The sequence below is a fragment of the Peromyscus californicus genome, unplaced genomic scaffold (assembly GCF_007827085.1).
Source record: "Peromyscus californicus insignis strain IS unplaced genomic scaffold, ASM782708v3 Scaffold_8__1_contigs__length_139910024, whole genome shotgun sequence".
In the NCBI taxonomy this organism is placed as follows: Eukaryota; Metazoa; Chordata; class Mammalia; order Rodentia; family Cricetidae; genus Peromyscus; species Peromyscus californicus.
The window spans coordinates 58,603,011-58,630,959 of record NW_026294606.1 but is presented as its reverse complement, the minus strand read 5'-3'; the positions used below and the strand labels follow the sequence as shown (position 1 = coordinate 58,630,959).

The window sequence follows — 27,949 nt, the reverse complement described above, 5'->3', positions numbered from 1 at the left end:
CTTGACATCTTAACATCCCCATTTAAAAACAATACTTTTGAGTTTTTAAAAAAATATTAAATTTGGTTTCATGTAAAAATTGTGGGTTTTTCCGTTATGATGTGCAATTTTGGCGGAATGAGTGCTTTAGGGTAAAGTGTTGTACATGTGGGCAGGGTGTATTTGAAAAGTTGGAACTTCTGGTGAGTCTTTTGTGCATTATAAAGTATTTAAAATACATCCAAATGTTCCTTCCACCTGAAGTGATTGTGTTTTCTTAAGGAACAAAAACATATGTTTATAAAGTTAACCGAAAAGAGCACCTTTTTGTGTATTCAGGCTTACAATTAAATAAAAGAAATGAAACAAATACTTGCACCAATAATTGACTAAGGATAATGGCTTTGAGGATATTTTATGTGCGATCATCACTGAATGCCATGGGTTAGGCTTGTAACTGGGCTCCAGTTTGTCTACGTAGCATGAAGTAGATAGATTAACAAGAACTCTTGATTGAGTCCTAATTTGCGGCTCATGGATTAATGGTTCTCTCACCTCACATGGATTGCTGGGCCCCATCTCACAATTTCTGCTTTAGGCTATCTGGGGTGTGGTCTGAGAATCTGGATTTCGACAAATTCCCAACTGATGCCAGTTCTGTGGGCTCAAGGAACCACACACACTCTGTTATCCACTGCCATGGAGGATGCACCCCTCCCCATCTTAAGATATCTGCTGTGGTTTATTTGACATTTAGGTCAATTTTCAAAAACCATGATTGCTATGCAGCCAGCACAGATGAGCCCTTGTGTGTCCCAGCTTTCCTATGTTTCTGTAAGACTATGCGTGCGTGCGCGCGCGCGCGCGCGCGCGCGCGCGCACACACACACACACACACACACACACACACACACACACACACACGGATTTGTTTATGAACTTTTTACCTGAACTCTAACAGAACAAGCCAGAATTAAAATTTTAACAATCGCCAGTCTGTAGTTTTTCCTCTTGAGTCTTCTTTTTAGTATGGCCATGACCCTCACAGGCACAGAGTAAGGATGCCCAAAGTCACCTCAAGGTTGTTTTCAATTAGACAATTACAGTGGAAAAGTCTGACATTAATTATATGTCAGTTGTATCTAGAATGTAATTGAAGACATTATTCTAAGTTCAGAAGAAACTCATTGATCAGGGCTGGCCACTCGGGGGCACTTGCGCCCTAGACTTTTTAGGGTCATCAGATGGATTTGAAAACCAATTTTCCAAAGTGACCTCCTTATTTAGTTTACTGGTGCTCCTCTTGTCCACACAGCCTACCTTACAATGACTTTTATCTTGAATTTCCAGCATAGTCATTTTAAGTGATGAAAAGATTGCACAATGCACTCCTTTCTTCCGTGCCCTGTAATAGCTGATTTTCTATATCCACAGATTGTCATCCACAGTGCCTGTTGAGAAAATACCTCATGACCTTTGCTTATTCCCTCATGTGGACACTGCAGGTAAATGGGCCCCTTGAAGGACTCGATCTCATTCCACTGTGTAGTTGTGACTGGAGACATTTGTGTTTCAGTCACTGCATCTCAGCTTTGAGCCTATTTTCTCTTCCTCAGTTGCTACTCAGTAACAGATATACCTTTTTAAAATTTTTAATAGCTAAAGTTGTACTTCATCTTTACTGCTGTTAGATTAAGAGCTGTAGACAGGTCCTGTAATCGTCAGGAAAAGGATCTGTTTGCTGTTTGGCCATTACAAATCAGATTGGCGTTCTGTGTCATGGAACATGGTGAAGAAAGGGAAAACATTGAGCATTAGTATTGGGCATTCCTTTCTTGACATTTTATCACAGTTCCACTTGACCCTTTTGAGACATGGCCTTGCCATGAAGCCCATGAACTTGAACTCTCAATCCTACTGAGTATGGGGATTCCAAATATGTGTCACTGTCTCTGGCACCTTTGCCCCAGTGACTCTTACATTCCACTCACTGTTGATTTATTCATGAAAACCTGAGTCTGAGAAGCTGATTGTGACTGATAGATTTATTAACACACTGTTACATCTTTGTGAGATACAATTGTGAACTGCCATTGGACCACCAAATGTGACTACAGATATGTCTGCCCGAACTGGTACTTGACTTGGGGGTTCTGTGTTCTTGACCAAACAAAATCTGCTTTGAATTCCAGGATTATGAATACATGGTATGAATACTCCCGTTAGCTGATGATGTTCTTTCTGTGGTAAAGAGAACAATTTTATAAATAGACTAGATGAACATTTAACTAAAAGTCTTGGTAATACTACCAAAAATTATAAGGAAATTCAGTTGTGAAGTTAATTATCCAGCTTGTTGTACAAAACTCAAATTTCAAAGTGCTCTTTTGGAAAACCACATCAGCTACTGTTTTATAGTCCACTGCAGTAATATTACTCTTTTTCATACATTCAGGGTAAAATCCCTACCTATCTACTGGGTCTTAAGTTTAAGAAACCAGCCTTTCTGAACTGTTAAATTACCTTCACACAAATAGTTGCATTTCTGAAGAAATACCACTGTTTCTGTGGCATATCTTGGGTAAGAGCTGAGTGAGGACATCAGAGAGTCGTTCTCTTAGCCCAAAAAGGGACTTCATTATGTATTTATAAACACCAACAAATTTTAATCAAGCCAGATGTGGTATTGCACAGCTGTTATTCCAGCACTTGGGAGCCCATAGCAGAAGAGCTGTGAGTTCCACACCAGTCTGGGCTACAGAGCTAGAGACCCAATATGCCCCGCTGAGTGTGCCGAAAGGATAGGAGTTCAAGCCAATGGTGAGGTGCATTTTCTCTCCATCATATCGGCAACGCGGAGAAGCCTGGCAATGCCTCGTTGGCCTGGGTGTGGGACATCAGCAGCTCTAACACGATGCTGTTGGGAATGTCAGCAGGTTGTCACTGTAGGGAGCAGTGTGGCCATCTTTACTAAGAGTGTGGCTATGCAGATGGATGGACAAGCCAGTTCCACTGTGTCCTTACACAAATCCCTCTTGCTCATAGGCAGAAGTTGGTTTTTGAAGACACATTCCTCAAGTCATTACTGGATGACTTAAGGAAAAGCTGAGGAACGACAAATAAACTGGTGTATCCATAAGAGGAGTGACTCACGTATAGAAGTAAAAACTGAATGTTTTGAGTTTGTTGGCAAATTGGATATAGTTTTATTGACTTGTGACTCTAGGAAACTTAAGTAAGCTAACAATATGTGATAGAAAACCATCCATGAGATGTTTTTGTGAATATCCCAGATGCATATCACTTACTGCACACTTCCATGTGTTGAGAAGTAAAGTTTATTAATTTGTGTGAGAGTGATGAATAGCATCTTTCAGGGTGATGGTTACTTCTAAGGCAGAGGTTCTCAACCTGTGGGCCACAACCCCTTTGGGGGGTCAAACGACCCTTTCACAGGGGTCACATACCAGGTATCCTGCATATCAGACATTTACATTATGAATCATAACAGCAGAAAAATTACAGTTATGAAGTAGCAATGAAAATATTTTTATGGTTGGGGGTCACCACATGAGGGACTGTGATAAAGGGTTGCAACATTAGGAAGATCAAGAATCCCTTTTCTAAGGGCAATGAGGGGAGTTGCTGGAGTAGAACATACAGGGGATCTTATCTGTATGACGGTGGTTGTCCTTGGTCTGTGTAGTAATTCCTGGTTTGTCATTGTTATAGTCTGCTTCTTTCTGTATCTCGGATGCTATATAATTTACAGAAAAGTCTATGTTGACGTAATGGGAAAAATAAGCAGAGTGTAAAAGTATCTTTAAAAAGTGTAAAAGTATCTTAAGACACTTTTACAGACCTGGCAATGTGCTGGTGTTAGGACACAGGGCACCTTTCTCAAAGGAGAAAACCACGTTTCTCTGTCATACTTTGAAACTCAAGTCAAGCTGCCCAGTTAGAATCATAACAGCTCTAGCTCTTGGAAAGCAGGGACCATTCAGAGCCCCTTCCTACTCCAGATTCTCTACCAGTCAAGACAAGATCTTTGAATCCAGCACAGGTCTTGACAGCACCATAAGTCATGATATAGCAATCCCCAGCATCCACCCTGTCGCTCTTCTCTCCCAGCAGGCACTGTCAATGGGAAGTACTGCTGTCCACAGCTCTTTGTCAACCATAGGTGTTTCTCAGGCCCGTTCCTGAACAAAGGGAGGATTGCAGAGCTACCTCAGTCAGTGGGGCCTGGCAAGTGTGTGCTGGTGCTTAAAGAGGTAAGACATCATCTGAACTGTTCTCACAAGAGCTTTACACTGTGTTCAGTTTCCAAAGGAGATGTCTGATCCCTTGAGTCGATTCAGTTTAGTTCACATCCAGCAAAGCACCTCTCATCTCTGGGGGTGGAACACTAGAGATTCAAAGATGAAAAAGCGACATCTTTACCATAAAAGACTCACAGTCTAATCAACATGCTCTCCCCCATGAATGAGGGAGATATGTTGTGATGTATTTAAATCAAATGTTCTAGGAGGACAGGAGAATGAGGATGTCGAGTGAGCACTCAGGGCCAAATAGTTCAAGCTTTTCAAGGAAGAAGGTACCTTGGACAGCCAAGGGACCTCATAGGCAGGAAAGAGTGGCTGGCATCTTTTCTTTTCCTTCTCTGCCTTTTTAAAGACAGGGTTTCATATATTCCAGGCTGGCCTTGAACTCACTATCTATCCAGTGGTGACCTAGAATTTCTTATGTCCCTCCCTCCACCACCCAAATGCTGGAATTGCAGGTATACACCACCACCCAAGTTTTTATGTAGTGATGGTATCTAATCCAGGGCCTCCTGCATTTTACCAGCTGAGCTGCCAACCCAGCCCACATGGCATCTTTGCGGTCCCATTTCCTTCCAATCTGGGGAGGTGACCTACTGTAGAGGCTAACCACGAGGAAGTAAATGGACACTGGAAGTCCTTCTACTGCATTTTTGTTTGTTCGTTTGTTTTTTGAGACAGGGTTTTCTTGTGTAATAGCTCTGGCTGTCCTGGAACTCTACTTGTAGACCAGAATGGCCTCAAACTCACAGAGATCTGCCTTCCTCTGCCTCCCGAGTACTCAGATTAAAGGTGTGTACCACCACTGCCTGGCATAAACAAACTTCATTTTATTAATTTTTTGTGTGCATTGGTGGTTAGCCTGCATGTGTGAGAATGTCTGAACTAGAGTTACAGAGAGTTGTGAATTACCATGTGGGTACCGGGAATTGAACCTGGCTCAACCCAGCTCCTTTGGAAAAACAGCCAGTACTCTTGACCACTGAGTCATCTCTCTAGCCCTGCTTCTACTGCGTCTTATTGGTCCAACTTCAGGGGGTATCTGGTGACTCACTGGGATAATAGAATAGTTTCTGGACTCTTCTAGGAACTCTCTGCTCTCACCCTGCACATACCAGGGCTCTCTCTAAGAAAAATGGTATCACTATGACCTTTTTATTGCTGCGCTGCTAGGATGAATGCTCTTCAGAGCACAATTCTGTGGCTACAGAATTTACCCACTGACCAGTTGTTTACCAGGCAGCTGCTAGGAGCCGGGTGCTATCGCTATTTGAACCACTGGATCAAACCCAGCCCTCAGCCTTCTGTCTATCTGATTTTCCCATTCGGTTTTGGGAAAATTATATGATCCAAAGCTAAATAATTGTAGGTGTAGTCTAAAGAGAGATGGGAGCACAGTTTTCTGAGAGCAGAGGGAAGGGGGGTGGGAGGACTAAGATATGTCCGGCGACATTTGGCTTGACAGAGGTAAAGAACCTCAACTGTACAGTATGGGTGGGCATCTGGGGAAGATTCTGGCAAACAGGCCAGGTCTGGCTGGAGCAGAGGACACTAGGCTGTGGTTAACCAATAGGTATAAAAGAGTGTGTTATGTTTTAAGACTAAAACCCAAGAGGATTCAGGGTTGTCTGGTGCTTCACTGTTAGGTAGCACCAAGGAGCTCAGAGGAAACTATGTGGGAGTAGCTTTCTTGGTATTCCAAGCAGTTTGAATGTGAAGCCTGGGTCGTGGGGATTTCGCAGAGTGCCAGCAGGCTGACATGATTGGACTGTGGCTAAAGTGGCATAGGTTGTTTGCCTGTATTAGTGCCCGGTATTGAGTGACAGGTCAGGAATGCCAAACCTGACAGAAATACAGTGACTAATCTAGTTTCTTTGCGGGCGCCTGCAAGCCTGATTCACATGGCAGGTTCTGGTTGCTAACGTGAGATTCTCTATCATCTGCCAGCCACGTTAACCAACAACAAGAGCTTGGCTTCATTCTCTCTTTAGGGGCTGGCTATCTTACTTGACTAAATGATTTTGTTTTTCAAGTCAAAAGTGGTTATTCCCAATCATTTTCTGATAACTTGCCAGCTACCAAATTTAAAAGCCTAGCCAGAAGCATTTTTCTGATGACAAAAGTTGATTTTTGCTGATGGTTAAAAATATGCGCAGCAAGATGGAAGGAAAAATAAATAAATAAAAAGCAAGCGCCTCAGTTCTGTGAGTGGAAGAAAAATGTAAGTTCCACCAAACCAATATTTATGCTAATGCTCTTCCTTTGGTGCCAGAGCCTCTGCATGGCTTCAAATTTCATTTTGCTTAAAGAGAACGAGGTAATTGAAGCAGAGACAGATGCCTTGCTTTTCCGGGCCATCGGCAGTATTGGAAATTTAAACACTTTTGTATCTTCAGAAAATATGAAACGGGCGTTGTTTTCTCTGTGGCTGGTCTGCTCTAAGTAGATAGTGTCTGTAGGCAGATGCAAGACTGGTATTTGGAAAGGCTAGCTGCAAGCTGAGGAGAGGGGTTCTGAGATATGTGTAAGGGAGTCTATATGTTGGAGAAAAGGAAGCTTCTAGAAAGTGGTGGCTAAAGCATGCATCAACTTGTTTTCTGGGTATTAGACTTGGGAGGGCTTTGTAGAGATTTGGAAAGCAATGTATGACTGACCTTGACTTCAGAGATGGTATTGAGAGGAGATAGATTTAATTAAGCTGGAGCCAGAGTCCATTCAACTCCCAACACCATCTAAAACTAAACTTGGGACCTGGAGTGGGTCTTGACCTTCTAGTGTTAGGGATCAAGTCAAGTCTTATGATGACTCCTTATATGCTGGGCCATTTTATGGGCATTGTAGAATTATCAGGGACAGATAATAGTGATGACATTTGTCATAAACCTGCATGCTCGGTCAAATCATTGCCAGTTGGGACCATCCATTATAACATATCATTCTAACTTGCTGTCTTCTCCAGTGTGCCAAGGTCCCTGACAGATAGACAACCATTTTATGTAGTATTATTCTAAGTCTGTTAGTATCTTGTGCCATCCTGTGAATCACCTGGTCTACCTGTTGCATTTGGTTTATATGCAGTGTGTTCCTGGGGTGTGCACATCCTCATATTAAAGGGAGAGCCAGCCAGCAGGGACATGAAACTAGAGAAACAGAGTGTTTCATCTGCTAACTCAGGTCAGTGTGTCCTGGGATGAGTATCTCAACCTGTGATGATGAAATGAGAGAGTACCAGCCAGGTGTTGCCGGCAGAAATGACTCTGAAAATACTCAATGTGGCGAATAATTGTTCCTTTGTCTTTAAGGAAACTCAGCAGGCTGTGATGATAGAATCCCAGGGTGGCACATGGAGGTTTGGTTCTCTATGTTTTCTCTTAGAAGGCATTTGCCTTAGAATATCTGCCAGGGTGAAACCCCTGTGTTTAACAAAAAGAGAAACAAGTCATTTCAAATGGAGAGACTCCGGGGGTCCCTTTCCATGCTCTCCACATCATTTAGGATGTATTCAGCTGGCTGTCACTCTGTGATTGCATAAGCTCTACACAGGTGTGGCCTCTCTTCTTTGGCAGCCTGGACTGTAGAGATAAAGAAAAAAAAATAAATAAATAGAGGAAAAGCCGACATATTGTAAATGTCTACTAGAACGCGAAAATATCACAATCTTGTCTTCCCTCTTCTTTTTCTGCTGCTAGCTAATTCTTAGGAGAAAGGTTCACAGAGCTTGTACCTGTAGGAAACTTTTGGATGTGATAAGCCTCCATGGTGTATCACTTCCTTGGAGGTGATGAGCCTCCCTGAGTGTATCACTTCCTTGCTGTGTGACTTTCTATTCTAGTGAGTTGAGGTTGCTGGAGAAGCCACGAGACTTTTAGGCATGAGTCTGGTCAAGAGACTGAGTGTGATAATACATATCAGGTCCACCAAGATGGTCATCCTGTTTCTGATTAAAGAAATACAGATATAACCCTGCTCCATACTATCTTAGTTCACCTACTCAATTATCTCCACGTTCACCTGTGTACCCACATCTCAGTGTCTGCCACCTGCCTATTTATCCACCTATTATTATTTGTATTATCTGTCTTTTAGTATCCAACCTCTGTACCTGTCCATCAATTTGTCTCTCTGCCACCATCTATACCTGTCTGTTATCTATATCTTTAATTAGTCTTTGTTTGTTAGCACCTGTCAGCCTGTCCATCTATTTATCCAACCATCATCTAGCTGCATTATGATTATTATATCTGTCTCACTTATCATCTCTCTTCCTCCTCATCATCTATCATCTATTATATATCATCATCATGAATCTATTATATATTTACAGCTACTTATTTATATCTATATGTCTACCTATTTACCATCTATCACAGTATCTGTCTACCTTCTATTACCATCATTATTATCTATCAAATACTTGTATCTGTCTCATTATTTATCATCTATCCATTCCTAATGTGTGAAGGCAGATAGCAGTCTATTTGTGGAGCTGATGGCAAATGAAGATGACTGTTAAGTCATGTTCATCAGTGAAACAGGCAGAAGTTGGCATTTAAGTAACAGGGATGGTCTTATATTAATTATTAGTTTTTTATTAGCATCTGTTTGTAGCTAAAGTTTTCCTGCCTGGCCCACAGTCAGGACAAATCTCTGTCACCTGCCAGTCCCACAGCCGCTCAGACCTGACCAAGTAAACACAGAGACTTATATTGGTTACAAACTGTATGGCCGTGGCAGGCTTCTTGATAACTGTTCTTACAGCTTAAATTAATCGATTTCTATTAATCTATACCTTGCCACGTGGCTCGTGGCTTCCAGCATCTTCACATGCTGTTTCTCATCATGGTGGCTGGCAGTGTCTCTCTCAGCCTTCCGCTTCCCAGAATTCTCCTCTCTGTTAGTCCCACCTATACTTCCTGCCTGGCCACTGGCCAATCAGTGATTTATTCATTGACCAATCAGCAACACATTTGACATATAGACCATCCCACAGCACTTCCCCTTTTGTTTTCTTAAAAAGGAGGTTTTAACCTTTACACATCTCCAAAGTCAGCTTGGTATATTTGGGAATTTGGGCGTAGCTTTTCTTACTACTTCCTGCTGGAGGGGGGCGCTGTATCTTATGGGGACACAAAGAATATTTTAGGATTATGGAGTAGTCCATGAGGGTGTATCGTCTGAGCCAGTTGCCTTGAAACGGTTCTGGATGTTGAATCATCTGGGCCATGGTGTCATCGGAGGCCTTTCAGGTGGTCTTGGCTGGTCAAACCTGATGTATCTTAATCTGCAACAAATCCATAGCCTCTGGCTTTCTGTGGAAACAAAAGCAGAGCCTCCTTTCCAAAGCAGCATATCCTTACATCCAAATTTTGAAGTCAAGGTACCTTTAAAATATACATTTTGGCATAACTTAACAGCTTTTGTAATCAAATGTTTTTCTTCAGTTATGAATATCAAAGAGAACATAATCCAGATTCTCTGTGTGGTAGCCATCTTTACGTGGCTTATTTTTTATATTAGCTTGAGCCTATTGCTTTAAACTGCAGCCTTCTAAGCCTGAAACAGCGCTGGCGCTGTGGCTGCTGGCTCCACCCACTTCAGCTTCCCAACATGGCAGTGGTATGTTTACCACCAGCTCTGGGAGCTTTCGTGGGTCTATGCATCTATCAAAGCAGCGTGTAGCCCAGAAACCTCTCTTTTTGTTTTGTACTAGCAAAGGCTAAATCCACCACGCAGCTTAATGTGCCACTTGCAGAGGTCTCATTCCCGCCTTACGGCAGGTGGAGCTCGCACGCTAGGAACCCGCCAGTAGCTCAAACCGGCATCTGTTAATAATAATGGATTTTATTGTGACCTTTTCATATGTAAATGTATTGTATTTTGATCATATTCACCCCTGAATATGTCCATCTAGTCCATCCCCTCTGTACTGACACCTTCCTCTTGTCAACTAGTTCCTTCTACTTCAATAGTTTTTGACCAATGAATTAGGGTTCCTTATAGTAATGTGGGTGAGTGGTAGTTTAAAGGAGCATGGGCACCTTACCCATAGCTGCACCACTGAAGAAAATGAATCTTCTCTCAGCAACCCCTAACTAACCCATAAATCCTCAGGGAAGGGAAAAGCCTCTTACATACCCCTCTACTCTATCTGGAATATTCTCTTCCCAGACTTATGCAGACTTATTCAGGTGACCATAGCTGCTAAGTGTTAAAGAGTGCAATGGTGTGTCATTCCCAGAAGACAGCGTTCCACAGCACTCCCCTTTCCTCCAGCTCCTAGATTCTTTCTGTCCCTTCTTACACAGTGCTACTTGAGCCTTGGAGATTGCACTATAGATGTCCCATTTCGGCTAAGTGTTCAACATTCACTCATTCTTAGTAACCCATTGTGAATCTCGATAGTAATGGCTTCCCCCAGTAACACTGGACAGAGCTAAAGCCTTGTGTCACTGAATCCCAGGTAAGGCAGTCATCAGAATCAAAGGCGGAGGAGGCACACATGCCTCTTGAAGGTGTTCTGCTGTGCTTTTGCTGCTACTGCCGGAAGTTAATGTTGAACATCAACCCATTAAAAATAATGCAACAGGCTTGGGTGATCGTGTCCATGATAATGCATGTGTCTGGCTTGTGATGCCGGTGTTTGTGGGATACCTGGTAATGTCTGCAAAGCACAACTAAAGAATAATGCAAGCTGCTTTTGCTCTTGTGGCATTCTCTATTGTTTTCCCACATGGAAGACATGATACACTTTATGAACTTTCTTATTGTACCATAGAGAAGGACTTTGTATCAACAACAATCCAAAACCAAAGCTATCTCCTTCCTGAACCCCCATTCACCCTACTGTATGGCATCAGATAGATTCTTGTCATTAATTTTCAGTGCGCTAGCTTCTGGTTACATATTGAAATTTACTGAACAAAATTTAAAAAATCGATCAGACACTTGCTAGTGCCAGTCACAGTCTAGCCACAGAGAATGTGGTGGCATGGTGCCCCTGCTTTCTGTCTGCTTAGATTGACAGTATAGTGATAAGGGAGAGGGCTGATTATGAGGAAAGGAAAGTGGTCTTATGTGGAGGGTACTCAAAAGAGGTTTCTGTGAAGGGACTTTTGGAAAGTTGACCTGAGAGAGAAAAAGAATGGGCTATGTGGGTATTGTCATATTTCATTACTGTAGCATACCTGAGACCATCAGTTTATTAAAAGAAAAAAGAATGTTTGGGCTCAGAGTTGCTGAGGTTCCAGCCATGATCCAGTTGGTCCAGTTACTTTGGGATCTTTGACGAGATAGTTCATCATGGCAGGGAGTACTTGGTGGAGGAAAGCTATTCATCTCCATGCTGTGAACTGATAAAGAGAAAGAAGACAGGGCTAGGATTCCTTCATCCCACTCCAGGACACATTCCTAGTGACCTAAAGATCCTGGTACCTTTCAGTGCCTGGCATTGGGACCGAGCCTGTACCAACTGGGCCTTTAGGGACCTTACAGATCCAATTCATTGCAAGAGAAGTGGACAGCCCTTAAGAGGACTTTCTACAGTTCCTAGCTAATGTGGCAGAAACCAAATAAGCAGGGGACCAACAGTGTCAGGAGCCGTCCCTGCAGGGTCACAGAGGCTGAGCTCAATGTGGTAGCAGCCATAGGGAAAATGACCAGGTAAATGAAAGTACTCTACATACAAATGGAGCAAGTCATTTTGTCCAAAGGCCTGTAGCTTCACAGGGATCTAACTGAGATTTGATCCCAGATGTATCCAACTAGAGAGGTCATTGCTTTTCTCCCATAACCCATTAGAGAGGAACTTGCTTATGGCAGTATGTTTTCAGCATCCCAAACTCCAAAGGATGCAGTGAGCCATTGCTTTGTGGTGTGGATTTTCTTTTGGAGTTACTCAGACATCTTTGGTTGACAGTGTCCTTAGCTGAGGGTGGGCTTTATGCTATTTCTAATCTCTTATGGAGAACATACTGAATTGTATTCTGATAGTTTGCAAGGCAAAGTCATTTGGTTTAACTCTGCCTAGTGACAATAACTATCTACTTAGTTCTTATTCTTCCATTTGTGTGCTTGTGTGTACTGTGCATATGCATCTATGCATATTTGCGTATGTGCTGGCATGCACCTGGAGGGGTGTGAATGCATTTGGAGGCCTGAGGTGTCATCTTCTACTGTATTCATAGAGACAGCACATCTCAGTCAAACCCTTATCATATGGCTAGTCAGGCTAGCCAGCTTGCTCTGGGATCTCCTATTTCTGCCTTATGAGGCTGGGATCACAGGTGGGCCGCCGCCCCTAACTAGCATTTATATGGGTTCTGAGACCAAACTCAGTTCCTCATACTGTCTGGCTATCTCCTTAACCACTGAGAAGTTTCCCCAGTCCCCATGTAGTTCTTTTCATGGGGTAGTTGTATTTTCTTCAGCAGTCATGGACACAGCCACTGTGCATATCAGCACACTAGCATTCTAGAACCCTTGTTGAATTTGAAGACAAATGGGTTGGTATTGGGAAAAGCCATGAGAAAAAAAATCTATATTGGGTGCTTTTTCAAATTTAATTGCTGCTTGTTTCTAGGCTGAATTGAACTCTGGAAGGCATGTTCTGATTCTATTCACAGTCACAAAATGCATTCTGATATGCAGCAAATGACAACGTAGCTCTGGGGTTTTCTCTGCTAGTCACAATGAAAAGAATGAACTGAAATGTTATTGCCTAATGATAAATACTTTACATGTTACTGCGGCCAGCTCTAATTAGATTTATTTTTAAACTCAGTTTTTAAATTGTACTGATGGCAAACAGAAAAATCAGATGATTGTTTTAAAAGCAGAAAACAAAACATACCACAACAGCTTGTATTGCCTTGCTGTTCCATTTGAACCCCTGGGTTCAAGTGTGCCTCTTGTTGGAGATAGTCTGGGCCATTGGAACAAAGCCCAGTGCCATCTAGGACAAAGTGGGTTGCATACTAACTGTTTAATGCAATTTGTCTCTCTCTTTTGGGAGGTGTAAATGGTCATGTTTGTATACATGTATGGGAAGATGTGTGTGTATATGCGTTTGAGTATACCTGGTGACCGGAAGTCGACTTTGGATATCTTCCTGACTTTTTATGCAGGTACTGGGACTTGAATTCAGATCCTCAAATTTGTGTGGCAAGCACTTTGCCAATGAAGCCACAACCCTATCTCTGAAAGCTTCATTGTTTTCAGAGGTTATCAGGTTATATCCATCCCAGGCAATATTTTCCTAATGTCAACTCCTTTATGTTGACTGATTTCTACCCAAGTAGGCATGGCGGCAGCAGTACTTATCTCCATCTTGGAACTATTTTTCTCAATCTCCCATCTTGGAACTGTTTTTCTCACTGTCTGTCCTATGTGGCCACCACACATGCAGTCTGTGCCCTCAGCCTGATGTGACTATTTACACCTTTTCTGGACTTAGGTAAACTTGAGAAGGGGGTGGTACCTGTCTGTATTCCTAGCATCCCATGGAACTGCCACAGGGGGCCACTTTGTGGAATTTACCACTTGATTTCCTGTTTACTTCTTCATACTGTTGATGTAGCTGGGTATCAGGAACGTGGAGTTTGGCAGAGCTTGTGAATGCTGAGTTAATCATGCAGGCGTGGTGACACATTCCTGGAGTTCCGGCACTTGAGAGGTAGAAGCAGGGTGATCAGAGTTAGAAGTCAGCTTTGGCTGCATGAGATGCTGTCTCCAAAACACAAAAATGAGGAAATCATGGCTTGCTTAGTGAGAGGCCAGTGCCCAGAGGTCTAAGTCCCTTGACTGTTTTAGTAAATAGGTACGCTGAGAATTGCTAGGAACACCTCTCTTCTCTAGAATCTGCTCCGTTGACCCTTAGTATAGAAATACCTGGTCGTTCTGGGTACTTTGCTATAGGCAATCGCCACATGATTATTTTCTTGGACTTCAGATTTGGAATTGAGCGTGTTATTTGAAAATATATGATATTGGATAATGTTAAATGCTCCAGGCTACTGCTTAAAACACACACCCAAGAACACTATCAAATTAAATGTCCATTAAGTTGAGGCATTATTAGCTTTCAGGAATTCCTTACACTTCTTACAGGTATCTGAAGTCTCCCACAGTGTTAACCCAAACATATTGTTTTCTTCATTGGTTACACAAAGAAGTACAAGATTAATGTTTATGTTTAATTAGTTGTATTGAGGGGATATGCACATGAGTACAGACATTTGTGGAATTTGGAAGAGGGTGTTGGATCCTTAGAGTGGGAAGTGCAGGCAGTTGTGACCTGCTAGGCATGGGCACTGGGAACCATATACAAGTCCTCTGCAAGAGCACTACCTGGTCTGAACCACTGAGCCGTCTTTCCAGACCCCAACATAGGTCTTTAAAAACAGAATGAAAGTCTCAGGACCCTAGTGAAGAAGCATCCAGTTGGAGAATAATGAACTGATGAGTTCTGGAGCATCAGGCACTCCCGCTAGTGAGCAGTTTTGAATTTCCAAGCCAGGGTGGCTAGGATTTGTGTTTTCTGATTGGTGAGTTAGTTCCATATTGCCTCAGTGCTCTATTAGACTTCATCAGAGCCCTTCGCTTAATGAGATGTAAGGCGGAAACCTCTTGTCAACAGCGTGGTTTTCAACACATTCTTGTCAAAATCAACAGGAATGGGCACAGTTGTGGCTGATTTTGTATCTTTCTCCCAACAGATTCTTAGCATGATCATCAATGCCGCCTACAAGCCTGGGAGGGTATTGAGAGAACTGCAACTGGTGGAGGATCCACACTGGAATATTCAGGAGGAGACACTCAAGGCAAAGTAAGTATTTTCAATTCTGGGAAACGAAGGATTTGTAATATTTCCCTTGCTGTTTTGAAACATCTCACTTCTTGATTTGATATTGCCCAGACAAATAGAAACAAGCTGAAGGTCTGTTGTATCACACCTCCATGTGCTACATGTAGACTTACTGTCTGGATTAGTTTTTGTTATCTCCATAATGAAATACTTAATAAAAGCAACTTCAGGGCTCCAAGATTTTTTTCCTCATGGCTTCAAGGAGTTCAGCCCATGCTCAGTCGGCTCCATTTCTAGGTATATGTTGAGACAGAATATCGTGGTAATGGGACAGTGTGGCAGAGTTATTTACATCACAAGTGGACAAGAAGCCAAGGGAGAAGAGGGATGAGGTGATTAGGTATAATCTTCCAAGACACTTCCCCAGTGCCCTATTTGTGCCAGCTTGGTACCCCCTTCTAAAGTCTCTGCCACCTCCTAACATAGAACTGTCAACTAAGGACCAGATGTTTAATAAATGGACTTTAGAGGGACATTTCACATCCAAACTGTAACAGTGACATTTCTGCTATATTGAGCTGCCTTAAGCGTTAAGATTGCTAACATGAAATGCAGATTTGCTTAACCAATATTTTATGCATGTGTGTTTTTATGTATATGTGTGCATTGTATATGTGCAGATGTATGTGTGTGCGTATATTATGCAAATATGTATGAAGGCCAAAGAACACTTTTGAGACAGGGTCTCTCATTTTCATAGAGTTTGCCATGTAGGCGATGCTGGCGGAACCACAAGCCCCAGACATCTTCCTCTTTCCTGATCCCCAGCTTGAGGATTACAGGCATACATCACCTTATCTGGCTTCTTTGCATGGGTTTTAGGGCTTGAACCCAGGTCCTTGTGCTTGCAAGGCAAGGCTTTTACTGACTGAGTCATCTCCCCAGCCCCTTAAGTAATAATAATACATTTTAATTGCTAAACATTCAGAAAAAAACCTGTGTTTATAAGCCAACACATGATTTATTAGAAATGAGAAGACGTAGAGGCAGCGATGCTCCCTGGCATCACTGCAGGATGTTTGGTAATAGTCCTCAATATTTGCTATTGTGACCTGTTCCTTCCACATAAAAAGTTCTCTGCTTTGGGATGGAGAAAGCTAGAGATAGAAGAAACTGATACATCTCTTTGGCTTGCATTAATAAAATGGCAAAGAATTCTGGGCTCCCATATTGGCTGACTTTCTTTTATTTGGAAATTGGGAAGGTGTTAAGTTTGCTTCACTCGACGTCTTTCTTTTTTATTTCTTTTATTTCTTTTCTTTTTTTTTTTTGTGGGAAGGGGTTTTCAAAGCCAGGGCCTCTGTTAGTCAACCTCGCTTTTTAAATTTTAGTTGGTGGCAAGTCTCACTAAGTTACCCAGACTGGCCGTGCATTGCTAGGTTTCTTGGGAGACCTTGAGCTTTCAATCCTCCTGCCTCAGCTTCTTGAGTAGATGGGGTTGGAGGCATGTGTCAGCACACCTGGCTCGCTTTGCATTTCTCCATCTCTGAAAAGGAGAGCAGGGCCATTGACACACTTGCTCTTGGTTATAGAGGAGACCATAGGAAAAGGCCCCTTTCTCAGGGGAACTTCATGCCGAATGTTACTTAGTGTCTGAGAAGGCTGTTGCTCTTCTGTGGGTTTCCATATGCCGTACAGATAGCTAAGGATGACTTTGGACTTCTGATCCTCTTGCTCGCACGGCCCAAGGGCTGACATTACAGGTATGCACCAACACATCCAGTTTAAGCTATGGGGATGGAAGCCAGTACCTCGTGCATGATTTGTATGGCCAGTAGAGTTTCCTCTGTTAATAACTTTTTCTGGCACCATGTATGGGGCTAGTGAACAGTTTATGGTCAGCTACCTACTCAGCATCCCTGGTGTCTCTTTAGATCAGCCCTGTTATCTTCAATTCCATGAAAGCCATTTACAGTCTAACAATGCCCTGTCCAATCACAAGGGGAAGGGAATAAAGGACAATAAGGAGAGGGCTTATTTTTACAACGCTGAAAGCCAGTGATGGGCAAAATTACATGCCATCATCCCAAGAAACTCTTACAGGAGCTTCACCCATAGCGCAGAAGGAACAAAGCAAGTTTTTTTTTCCCTCTTAGTATTCCATATTCTATGTTCTACAAGGGGGGGTCATCTGCCATAACAGCATTGTTTCTAGAGTCCTATTAAGCTGATGCCAGAAGACTCCAGCAAGTATTTGTGCAGAGAAATCCTTTCTTCTCACTTTTGGATTTTTCTGTACCATTCACTATAACCCAGAGGCACCTAACAGCTACGGAAATAACCAGAACACAAACATCTCAAGTCTCATTAAAAGCCCTGCTCTCCCTAAATCAGCCAGAAACTATTCCATGACAGGAAGAGTTCATTTTGCAAATGTTTGCACTTATTTTCATGTCGCTGAGTCGATGGGAGCTTTTATTAAATTCAGCCGGGTAGAATTGAAACCGACACCTTGCTTTCCATCCTGCTCAATTACAAAGGCAACAGATTACCTCTTCTATCGAGAATGGCAGGGAGGTCCTCAGCAAAGCCTTACCCAGCATCTTCTCGGGAGGAAACGCCTGCCTGCACGGGCTTTCTCCTTGCCTGATCACAGCATTCCTTCTGAGCAGCTGCTAATGATGACAGCTACAGTCAGCAGGAACCTGCCGGTGGCAGGTCTGTGGGTCGTGCCACCTCTCCTTCTCATGGCAAACGACAACTTTCCAGATCCTGACAACTTGGCTGTGCTTTTCTTTCTCTATGCAAATGAGAAGAGACTGGAGAGGGAGCCAGCTTCTTCCTCCGTACTGACAGGCGGGAGTGGTCTTCATTGTGAATGAATTAACTTAGCAGAGGTTAGACCTGACATTTGAGACTGTAGCTGTCTTTACTGTCTGAGCTGAACTGTAGTGTTGGCAGTGTCTGCAGGAGTCGAGGCCTGTGATAGCCCTCAGGGAACTGTTTGTTGTGATTGCTCACTGTTTTGTTGTTGTTGTTGTTTAATGTCTTTATTAACATTTATGAATTACATATAATAACTAATTTTATTAGGATATTTTTCTTCATGTATGTAAGGAATTTTGATTCTATTCTCCTTTATTCCCTCATTTATCTCCAACCCACTCCACGGATCCCGTTCTTCCCAACTAGTTGCCTTTCCACTATATCTCCTCCTTTTGGTCCTCCTCCCCCTGATGCTCCTGGCCCTCCTGGTCCTCCTCCTCCTGGTCCTCCTCCTCCTGGTCCTCCTCCTCCTGATCCTCCTCTTCCTGGTCCTCCTCCTCTTAGTCCTCCTCCTCCTGATCCTCCGCTTTCTGATCCTCCTCCTCCTCCTGCTCCTCCTCCTCCTGCTCCTCCTCCTGGTCCTCCTCCTCCTGCTCCTCCTTCTCCTGATTCTCCTCCTCCTGGTCCTCCTCCTCCTGGTCCTCCTCCTCCTGATTCTCCTCCTCCTGATTCTCCTCCTCCTGATTCTCCTCCTCCTGGTCCTCCTCCTCCTGCTCCTCCTCCTCCTGCTCCTCCTTCTCCTGATTCTCCTCCTCCTGGTCCTCCTCCTCCTGGTCCTCCTCCTCCTGATTCTCCTCCTCCTGGTCCTCCTCCTCCTGATTCTCCTCCTCCTGACCCTCCTCTTGCATCATGACCCAGTGAGTTTCATAAGTGTTGTTTAAAGGTTCATGGGTAAGAAGCTTTTACAGAATATGAACAACTTGCCAGTGACTGTACCACAGAGAAAAGTGTCTCCCTCCCTCATTCATTGTTTTTTTTTTCTTCTTCTTCTTTTATTGGGGGATGGCGTTTTCTTCAAAGAATAAATAGATATTTTTCCTGACAAGATAAATTTGCCTTTCAGAAGATTTTTACCTGTAAATAAAATAGTAAAATAAAATGGAACCCAGCATCATCACATACAGTAGTCTATTGGTATTTTCCTTCCTTTTCCATCAGTTACACCTTTCACACTACTAAGGAAATGGTTGCAGGGTTTGGAGCACTGTAGGAAGTGTGGCTTGTCATTGTCTGAAAGCTGGACTGCCTGTACTGACAAAGTGAAAGAGCATTCTGACATTATTTGTTGAAACTGTTTTTTAATGGAACAGTTTCCTTCAGATAAATGTAAATATTCCAAGCTACCTGCATTATTCTGAATTTTAAGATGAGAAAAAAAATTTTACTCTCTCCTTTAGGGGGATCTAAAACAATTGAAATGTTTTCAATGCATCCTAAAGTTTCTTCATATTTTACCTCTTCTTTGAATGACTTTGAGCCTGTGTTAGGGAAGCCGGGGAGAAGGTCTACAGGTTTTTCTTTTCCAGGCTCTTGTTGCCGCTTTGTCTCACTTGGTTGTCATGTGGCCAGGGGCAGCAAGGCTAAGTCAGACCTTGTTTTGCTGTGAGTTGTGTTAACTGTGGAGTGCTCACCTCTCCCACAGGCAGGGGCTGCTTTTGTGATCCTTACTTCCTGGCCTCCTCTCCGCTTAGCCATTTCACAGGCTTCTTTCTGTGTTGTGAACAGAAGGATGTAATAGTGCACCATCCTGGGGGACTTGTGTGAGAAAGGATTCCCAAACAGAGATGTTCACTGGAACAGATTGTGTGCGTGTGTGTGTGTGTGTGTGTGTGTGTGTGTGTGTGTGTGTGTGTGCTCATTTGTTAGTTTCTGTTTACCTGACTCAGAGGAGGACAATTTGTGCTCCTGGAAATAGACCTGAGATTGACCTCAAAGCCAGTGACTGCCTAATTGAGGAGCTTACTGCACTGGGGATGTGAGTGGAGTGTTATTAGTCAATGAGTCAGCGATGTAGCTCAGAGAGATGCTTGATTAATGAGCTTGGGGTCATGGGTTTCAACCACAGTAGTGTGTGTGTATCACAGAGCATATGCGTATGTGTATGTCACAGTCTGTGTCACAGTGTGTGTGTCACTGTGTGGTGTGTGTGTGTGTGTGTATGTGTGTGTGTCACAGTGTGTGTGTCACTGTGTGGTGTGTGTGTGTGTGTGTGTGTGTGTGTGTGTGTGTGTGTGTGTGTGTGTATCACAGTGGTTGTTACATCTGGAAACTGGGGTTTCAAAGTGATAAGATTGTAGGAGTGGCTTTCTGTACCTCGGCTGTACAGTGTTGGTGCCAGGCTCTTGCTTTCTTGCTAGACTCTGGAAACTGCTTTGTGTTGGGCTGGAGGAGTCAACCCTCTTGCTCAAGTTCTCAGATGCCAGCCAGAGGTGCCTGTGGCTTTTCTGAAGATAGCATCTCCAGGACAAGTATAGCAGTAAATCCAGATTCCCATTCCAGCCCACCATGCCAGCATCGCCCTGGCCTTTCAATCCCATTTGCAGCTCCCTGCCTCTGACAGCAGGAAGCCTGCTGTAAATACACAGTAAGAAGCAACTTTAGGCAGGGAGGGCTTGCTTTGGCTCACAACCCAAGGGCAGTCCATCATGGTGGAAAGTGCGCTCTAGCTGTGGTGGCTGGACGTGAGACAACTGGTCACCCTCGATCTATGGTAGGAAAGCAGGGAGATGAACGCTGGTCTCAGCTGGCTTCCCTCCTTCCCCTTTTTTGTTCAGGACCATAGCCCACAGGATGGTACCATCTGTACTCACTGTGGGCCTTCTTTCTTTAGCCTCTCTGGAAACATCCTCACAGACATATCCGGGGCAGTGTCTTCTAGTTGATTTGAATCCAGTTGACAATGACTTGACCATGCATATCAGCCGTCACACCTGCACTTGCTAACTACAGTATATTATTTGATCAGATGCCAACGTCACTTCAGTCACTTCAGTATCCTCTCTCCCTCCCTCCCACCCTCCCCATATCTTTAGTCCCACAAGCAAACAGCCTCCTCACCACTACCCCACTGCAGTCTCCCCTATCCCAGGACTATTGCCTCCTGGATGGATTGTGTTGAAGACACTAGCACCTTTGGTAGGGAGGGGAGGTGTAAGATTTGGCAGATGGTTGGTGACTTTCAGGGATACCTGTCATTGGTGGCTCATGAGCAGCTCTGGGACTAAAGAGGCCATCTTGATTGTCCTGAGCCCAATCACCAAGCCTTTTCCTCCACAGTCAATGGTTAGATGGGAGCTGTCCTGGAAAAAGCCAAAGCAAGGCAGCTTTGGACAGTTGAGGCAAACCCTAAAGGAGCCATGGCTGGTTCTGTGTGCCTGCAGCATCCTGCCCTCAGAGTTGGGGCAGCCAGAGTCTGGAGGAACAGTGTCTTGTCAGGTTACAGCGCTCTACCCAGACACTACTCTTCTTCCCCAGTCCCTCCACCACCATGGAATCCTGATAGACATGTGAAAGAAAGCCATCATTATTTGGCTGTGGTTTAATTCTCATTTTGGTGCATTTAGATGAGCTTTTCCTAATTATGGGAGATTTTAGTAAAGCACACGCTTGATTATAAGACAATACAATGACATATGTATGTGTGATTGTTGTAATGAAGCCCATTACTTTGTGTGCCAATTTTAAAAGATAATAAGACAAAAGGAAAGGCTCCTGTCTCCACTGAATCCGCCGGAGTAGGGAGGGAGATAAATGGCTTTCCACTTGGCCACAGGAAGCAGCCCTGCACTCTCCATGTCTCTTCATGCACCTTGTCGCTGCAGGGTTTCCAAATGGACATGCTTTGTCTCCGAGTTCCCCTTACACAGTTTGGCATCTGACCTGGTTTTCACATTTCCCCTGCTCTTTGTGTGTCATGTTATTTCATTTTTTATTTCAAAGAGACTTTAAGATTCTTGATATCAAGGTCTTTCAAGCAGAGCTGTAGGGCCACAAACAGGGAAAAGATGAAACTTATAAGGGAAAAATGTACCTGTAAAACATTTATATTCTCTGTTTCCCACAAACCTGGGGATATACCGTGTTCTCAGAGCGGGACTATTCTTGTCATGAAACGCAACAACAGTAGAAAGCGAGACCTTCTCCCTGCAAAGTGCATCCGAGCAGCCGTCCCGGGGCGCAGAGAGAACGGTCTCTCTACAGAGGGCCCATGAAGGTTCCAGAGGGAAAAAATCAACATCGATGCAAAGCTGTTCAATTTAAAGCATCATTTTGTCTACAAAGCATTGATGTGAGTTCTTCCCATATAGAAAGGCAATCTCAAACATCAGAGGAATTGAAGAACAAGGAGAGCAGAGGTCCTAGGACATGAAAGGCCAGAGAATAAATACAAAGGACTTTTTCCAGTTAGAGCTTAATTTTATTTTTGCTGTCAAGACTTTGGAAAATGAATTATTAGGGAAAATATACTATAGCCTCCCCAAAAGACATTAATTTAAAAAAATCAAGATGAAATCTATTAAGAAGTGCTTTTTTCTCTGTATTTCTACTAACACATTTTTCTTTGTGATCCAGATAAAGGTTTTTAAACATTGATTTTATTATCTTTAATATGTGTATATGTGGGTGTGTATGGGGGGTAGTAATGTGTGCACTTGAGTGTAGGTGCCCACACAGACTGAGGCATCGGATCCCTCAGGAACTAGGGTTATAAGAGGTTATGAGTTGCCTGATGGCACTGGGAACTGAACTTGGGCTGTCTGAAAGAGCAACACTCACTCTTAACTGCTGAGCCACCTCTCTAGTCCTGGTCAAGGGTTTTAAACAATGTTTTATCTTCTGATTTTGAGCATGATGGTCTCCTTACCTTACAGTATCCATTCTTTGGGACTGGCAAACAAAAGCCATGGTGGACAGAAAAGTAGATGACTTCTCCAGAGTGATTTTATTCATGGAGCCACCTGTCACCTCTGCCAGCCAGGAGAGAGACAGAGATCTTTACTCTGATGGCCAGAGTTTGGTGGAGGGCTTTGCTGTTCTGTATGGATCCTTTGATACTTCTAACATACAGAAGCCTGTCTCTGTCACCACAGTAGCTTGCTTGTGGTCAGTTTGGGTTCTGTGGGTACTAAAGCTGCTAGCATCCCCGGTTCCAGGACTTTTCAGGTGGCAGGCTGACTTCACAGGGCTGTAGGACAGGGTTTTGTTAGTTTTGATTTTTCTTATAAAATCTTTTGCACTTCTTTCCTCTTGGTAACCTTGCTTGCCTGTCACCATGCTGCACAATGCCCATTTATGAATAATAGAGATTGTCTCTCATTTTAATAACGTGCTGTGCCGTTGTGACAAAGATGCCATTTCAATGATCTGATTTTTCATAGTTTTTCAAAGCACATTCACTATCCAATATGCACTCATACTTTCAAAAAATAAAGAAGGGACACTCATTAGATATCATTAGCTTCAGTCTGAGGACCACGACCATTAGATGTATCCTAGGCTATAGCATGTTGTACTAGGCTTAGCTATGAGACTCCATGTAACATGGCGAGAACCTGCTACGTAGAAATCTTGACTACAGGAGGTTTAGCCCTGTTACCCTGCCCTTTGTGCCCACCAGAGGATAATTCTCAAACATATTCCCAGTGAGATTATAAGGAAGTATCAAAAGAAAATGGAAGCTACACACATTAGCTATGTTATTAGAAAACAGAGATGTCGGTTTGGGAATACACTTGCGCTGGTCTGTTGTTGCTGTTGCTGTCGCTGTGACAAAATACCTAAGCTGAGAAAAGCTAGGGAGGAAGGGAAGCACTGGATTGGGCTCAGAGTTTCAGTGTCCACACAGAGTTTCAGTCCATAGCGGAGCAGCGTGGCGGGTAGTGGATGGTAGGACAGAGCTGCTCATCTCATGGAAACTGTGTATGAAGCAGAGCCATCAAGAGGGACTAGGGACAAGATAGACCTTTCAGAGGCACACCCTGGTGGCTCATTTTCTTCAACTAGGCCCCCCTCCCAAAGTTTCCACCTTCTCTCATTAAAGCCATCAACTTATGAACCCACTGAAGAATTAATCTGTTGATGAAGAGACACCGTATGATCCAGTCATTTCCCAGAAGCCCCAGGGCTGACAGCCATACATCTAACACTTTTAGAGAACAACTCAGATTCATCCCTTAACAAGGCTGTGTGTCTCCAACCCTTGGCTTGTGGGCTGTGTGCACCCTGGGAGGGTTACAAATGAGGTCCAACACAAAATCACAAACTTACTTGGAACTTCATGATTTTTTTAAATGATATATTTATTTTTATTTTATGCATATGGGTGTTTTGCTTGTGTGTACTTCTGTGCCCCATGTGGCTACAATGCCCTCAGAGGCCAGAAGAGGGGGTAAGATCTTCTAGAGCAGGAGTTCCACATAACTGTTGGCCATCTTGGCGGTTGCTGCAAACCTAACCCCAGTCCTCCGGAAGTACAGCCAAGGCTCTTAACCACTGAGCCGTCTCTCTAGACCATCAAGCCATTTTTATAATGGAACTTTTGTTAATAACTCCGTGTGCAATTCTCATGTGTGAACTTTGTAGGTGACAGGTGACAACACCTGTGTCTCTCACAATGCCAGAAGGTTAGAGGTGCCTTCCAGTCTAACAGAATAAGTCTGAAAATGGACTCACCATTCCTTCTCTGTCCTCCATTTTCTAGGTACAGAGGCAAAACGTACAGGGCTGTGGTCAAGATCGTGCGGACATCGGACCAGGTGCAACATTTCTGCCGCCGCGTGTGTGCCAAGCTGGAATGCTGTCCGAATTTATTTAGTCCTGTGTTGATTTCTGAGAACTGCCCAGAGAACTGTTCCATTCACACCAAAACCAAATACAGTGAGTCCAAAGGGATCCTGAGCTGTGGTGGGGGGTACTTGTTTTGTTGTTTTTTTTTTTCTACGCTTTGCGTAGTTTTTCACATGAATAACTAACTGCAGAACTCTTTAAGATCTGCGGTGCAGGTCCACACGTGCTTTTAGCCTGACATAAGAAAGGGATGGGATGGTTCAAACCCGGGTGGATTGTCATCAGAAGATTTTGGGAATGGAGAAGTGACAATTTCAGAAGACCAACTGATTCCTAAGCCATGTGGGTGGAAGCAGGACATGATAAATTGATTATTAGTAATGCTTAGAAACTCTAATTAATTCACTTCTTGTCCTTACACTCAGGATTTGTAATACTGCTTTTTTTTTGGTTTTGTTTGTTTGGGTTTTTTGTTTTGTTTCTGAGACTTGGTCTCTCATTCTGTAGCCCAGGCTGGCCTAAAAGTCATTATGTAACCCGGGCTAGCCTCACACTCTCAGAGCTCCTCCTGCTCTGCCCCTTGTGTTAGAATTACAGATATGAGCCACCACTCTGGCTAACAGTTCTTTCATCCAACAGCAGGAAAGTCTCTGAGCGTTTTCTTACTGCCCCGACCCTGTCCGTTTCTCCCCTACTTAGCTACTTCCCTCAGCACTCTCTCAGGCGTATCACTGGAGGATTCAGAAACACCTCCCTTCCTTCCCAGATGCCTTTGCTTCCCCACTGCTGTGCAGGACTCTGAGTTGGCCCCCCTTCCCCAACCTGTAGTACTTGCCTCTGCCAACTCCCAGCGCCCTGAGAGACCTCACCTTGGCCTTAGACTGACAGCTTCCCAAAGCCTTTCATTTCCTCTGTTCTGAGAACTTCCTTCTCCCATTCTTGAAGGGTTTACCACTGTAGAAGCCTCTACCTGGGGCATTGCAAGCTCTGAAAACTCCAGTCTACAGCTTCTGAGCTTGCTACTCTCCCCTTAGTTCTCTCTGGTCCCAGGGCAGTGACAAGGAAGCCCAGGCCCCATCCACCTACTAGAGTTTAAGGACGCACACAGTGTGGTCAGTGCTCTGTGAACCACAGGCACCTGTGACATATCACCTGCTTTGTTGGAACCAGGGATATGAGTAGGCTCGAGTGTGGCTTTGTTCTGTACACAGACACAGGTAGACAGGCACGCACATACAACTGTGCTTGGCAAATTAACCTTCTACTCCCAGTCCCTCGGAAAGTCAGAGGGTCATCTGTTCCCTCTATTACATTTCTATGCCTTTCCACCTGCATACTTAGTTCCCGGTGAGAGGGACCAGGGCATAGAAGCCGGTCTTGCACATGCTAGACAAGCATTCTGCCACGAGCCACATTCCCAGGCCTTGGTGTTTCGAGACATGGTGTGTTCATTTCTGTTCCTTGTGGCTGTGATAGATCAAACACTCTGACACAAACAACTTAAGCAGGCAAGGCTTTATTTTGGCTCACACTTCCAAGTTACAGCCCACCATAGCAAGGACGCCACAGTGGCGGGAGTTAGAGAGAGGTGGCCATGGTGTGTCTGCAGTAGAAATATAGCACAGGGGGTACATGCACGCTCTCAGCATGCTAGCTCACTCTTGGTACAGTCCAGGATCTCAAGCAGTGAATGGCACCGTCCCTGCTGGTGAGACGTCCCACCTCAGTTAATTAAGCCAAGATAACTCCCTGCCTGCAAGGTCATAGGCCTTTCTCAGATGGTTCTAGATTCTGTCAAGTTGACCACCCTAATCATCACATAGAATGTCCCTTGGTGAATTAGGCTGGCCTTGAACTTCAAAAAAAAAGTCTTTTTTGGAGACCTATACATACTCTATCCCTGGATGTTCGCATCATCCCCTTGCTCATTTCTGCATCACCTTACCTTTGGCCAGTGGAAGGGGCTGTTGGCCAGCAACTGCTCCTGGAAGCAACTGCCTTCACTGAGGACTTCAGTTGCCTTGAGTGTTGACCTTGCAAATATGGTTTCCTGTAGTCCCAGGATACCGGGGAAGAGGAAAAGGGTGGGCATTGTGACCTGGAAGTGAACTGAGAGACGATTCTGGATCTCATTTAACAAAACTTCAAAAGGCTTAGACCCTTCAGTGTGAATATTGCTGTCACTGGAAACTGAGCTACAATGGGAGGAAAAATAAAAAGAAAACAAACAAACAAACAAACAAACAAACAAACAAAAACCAGCCATTGGATAGAATTGAGACGACTGAGGGCAGGGATCTCCCAGTAGGCTCTGGCTCTATGATGGACCTAGCATTGCTTGTACTCAGTCAGACCATCTTCTTCCCTATAGCCTATTATTATGGAAAAAGAAAGAAGATCATTAAACCCCCAATTGGGGAAAGCAGCATTGAAAGTGGGCATCCAAAACCAGCCAGGAGAAGGAAACGTCGGAAATCCATCTTTGTGCAGAAGAGACGAAGATCTTCTGCGGTGGACTTGCCAGCAGCCTCCGGGGAGGTATGCTGGCCTTAAAGGGCTTCCAGCGTTAGAGGAGAGGTGTTTGCTTGGTTTTAATTTTACTCTGTGTGTGTGTGTGTGTGTGTGTGTGTGTGTGTGTGTGTGTGTGTGTGTGTGTGTGTGTGTGTGCCTGTGTGTAAGGGGGGAGGAGGAGAATGAGAATTCAGGCCTCTGCCTGTGTCGGCCATGGTGCACCTATGGAGGTTAGAAAACAACTTCTGGGAGTCTATTTTCTCCTCTCACTGTGGGATCCCAGGATCCAAGTCAGGTTGTCAGGTTTGTACGGCAAACCCTTTTGCCTGCCGGGTTTGGTTTTTAGGGGGATGGAAGATATCAAGCTCAACCTTGTGAAGGCTAGGCAAGCACTTTGCCATCGAGCCTGTCCCTTGCAATTTTACAGGTTCTCTCTGTGTAGCTCAAAGTGGCCTTGAACTGCGTGCGTGCACTCGTGTGTGCGTGCATGTGTGCGTGCGTGTGTGCGTGTGTGTGTGTGTGTGTGTGTGTGTGTGTGTGTGTGTGTGTGTGTACACAAACATGTGAGGACAAGAGGTCAACCTCCTCAGTTGTCATTCCTCAGGACAAGGTTCATCTGGGGTTTTTGTTTTGTTTTTGAGGTAGGGCTTCTTACTTTTACCTAGAACTCATCACTTTGGCTAAACTGATTGGCCAGCAAGTCGTAGGGATCTACCTGCCT

General features: G+C 44.0%; 1 protein-coding gene across 3 annotated transcripts in view; it reads left to right on the top strand.

The window, feature by feature from the left end:
- Sfmbt2 (Scm like with four mbt domains 2) overlaps positions 1 to 27,949 on the top strand; it is a 189,197-nt gene that overhangs the window by 142,327 nt on the left and 18,921 nt on the right. For 2 of the 3 annotated variants that reach the window (XM_052727429.1, XM_052727430.1), the window contains exons 14-18: positions 1,414 to 1,484; positions 4,111 to 4,253; positions 15,017 to 15,126; positions 24,632 to 24,807; positions 27,089 to 27,255. In XM_052727429.1, the coding sequence (XP_052583389.1) occupies positions 1,414 to 1,484; positions 4,111 to 4,253; positions 15,017 to 15,126; positions 24,632 to 24,807; positions 27,089 to 27,255 (667 nt within the window). The remainder of the gene's footprint in view (positions 1 to 1,413; positions 1,485 to 4,110; positions 4,254 to 15,016; positions 15,127 to 24,631; positions 24,808 to 27,088; positions 27,256 to 27,949) is intronic. The other variant, XM_052727431.1, reaches the window with a different exon arrangement.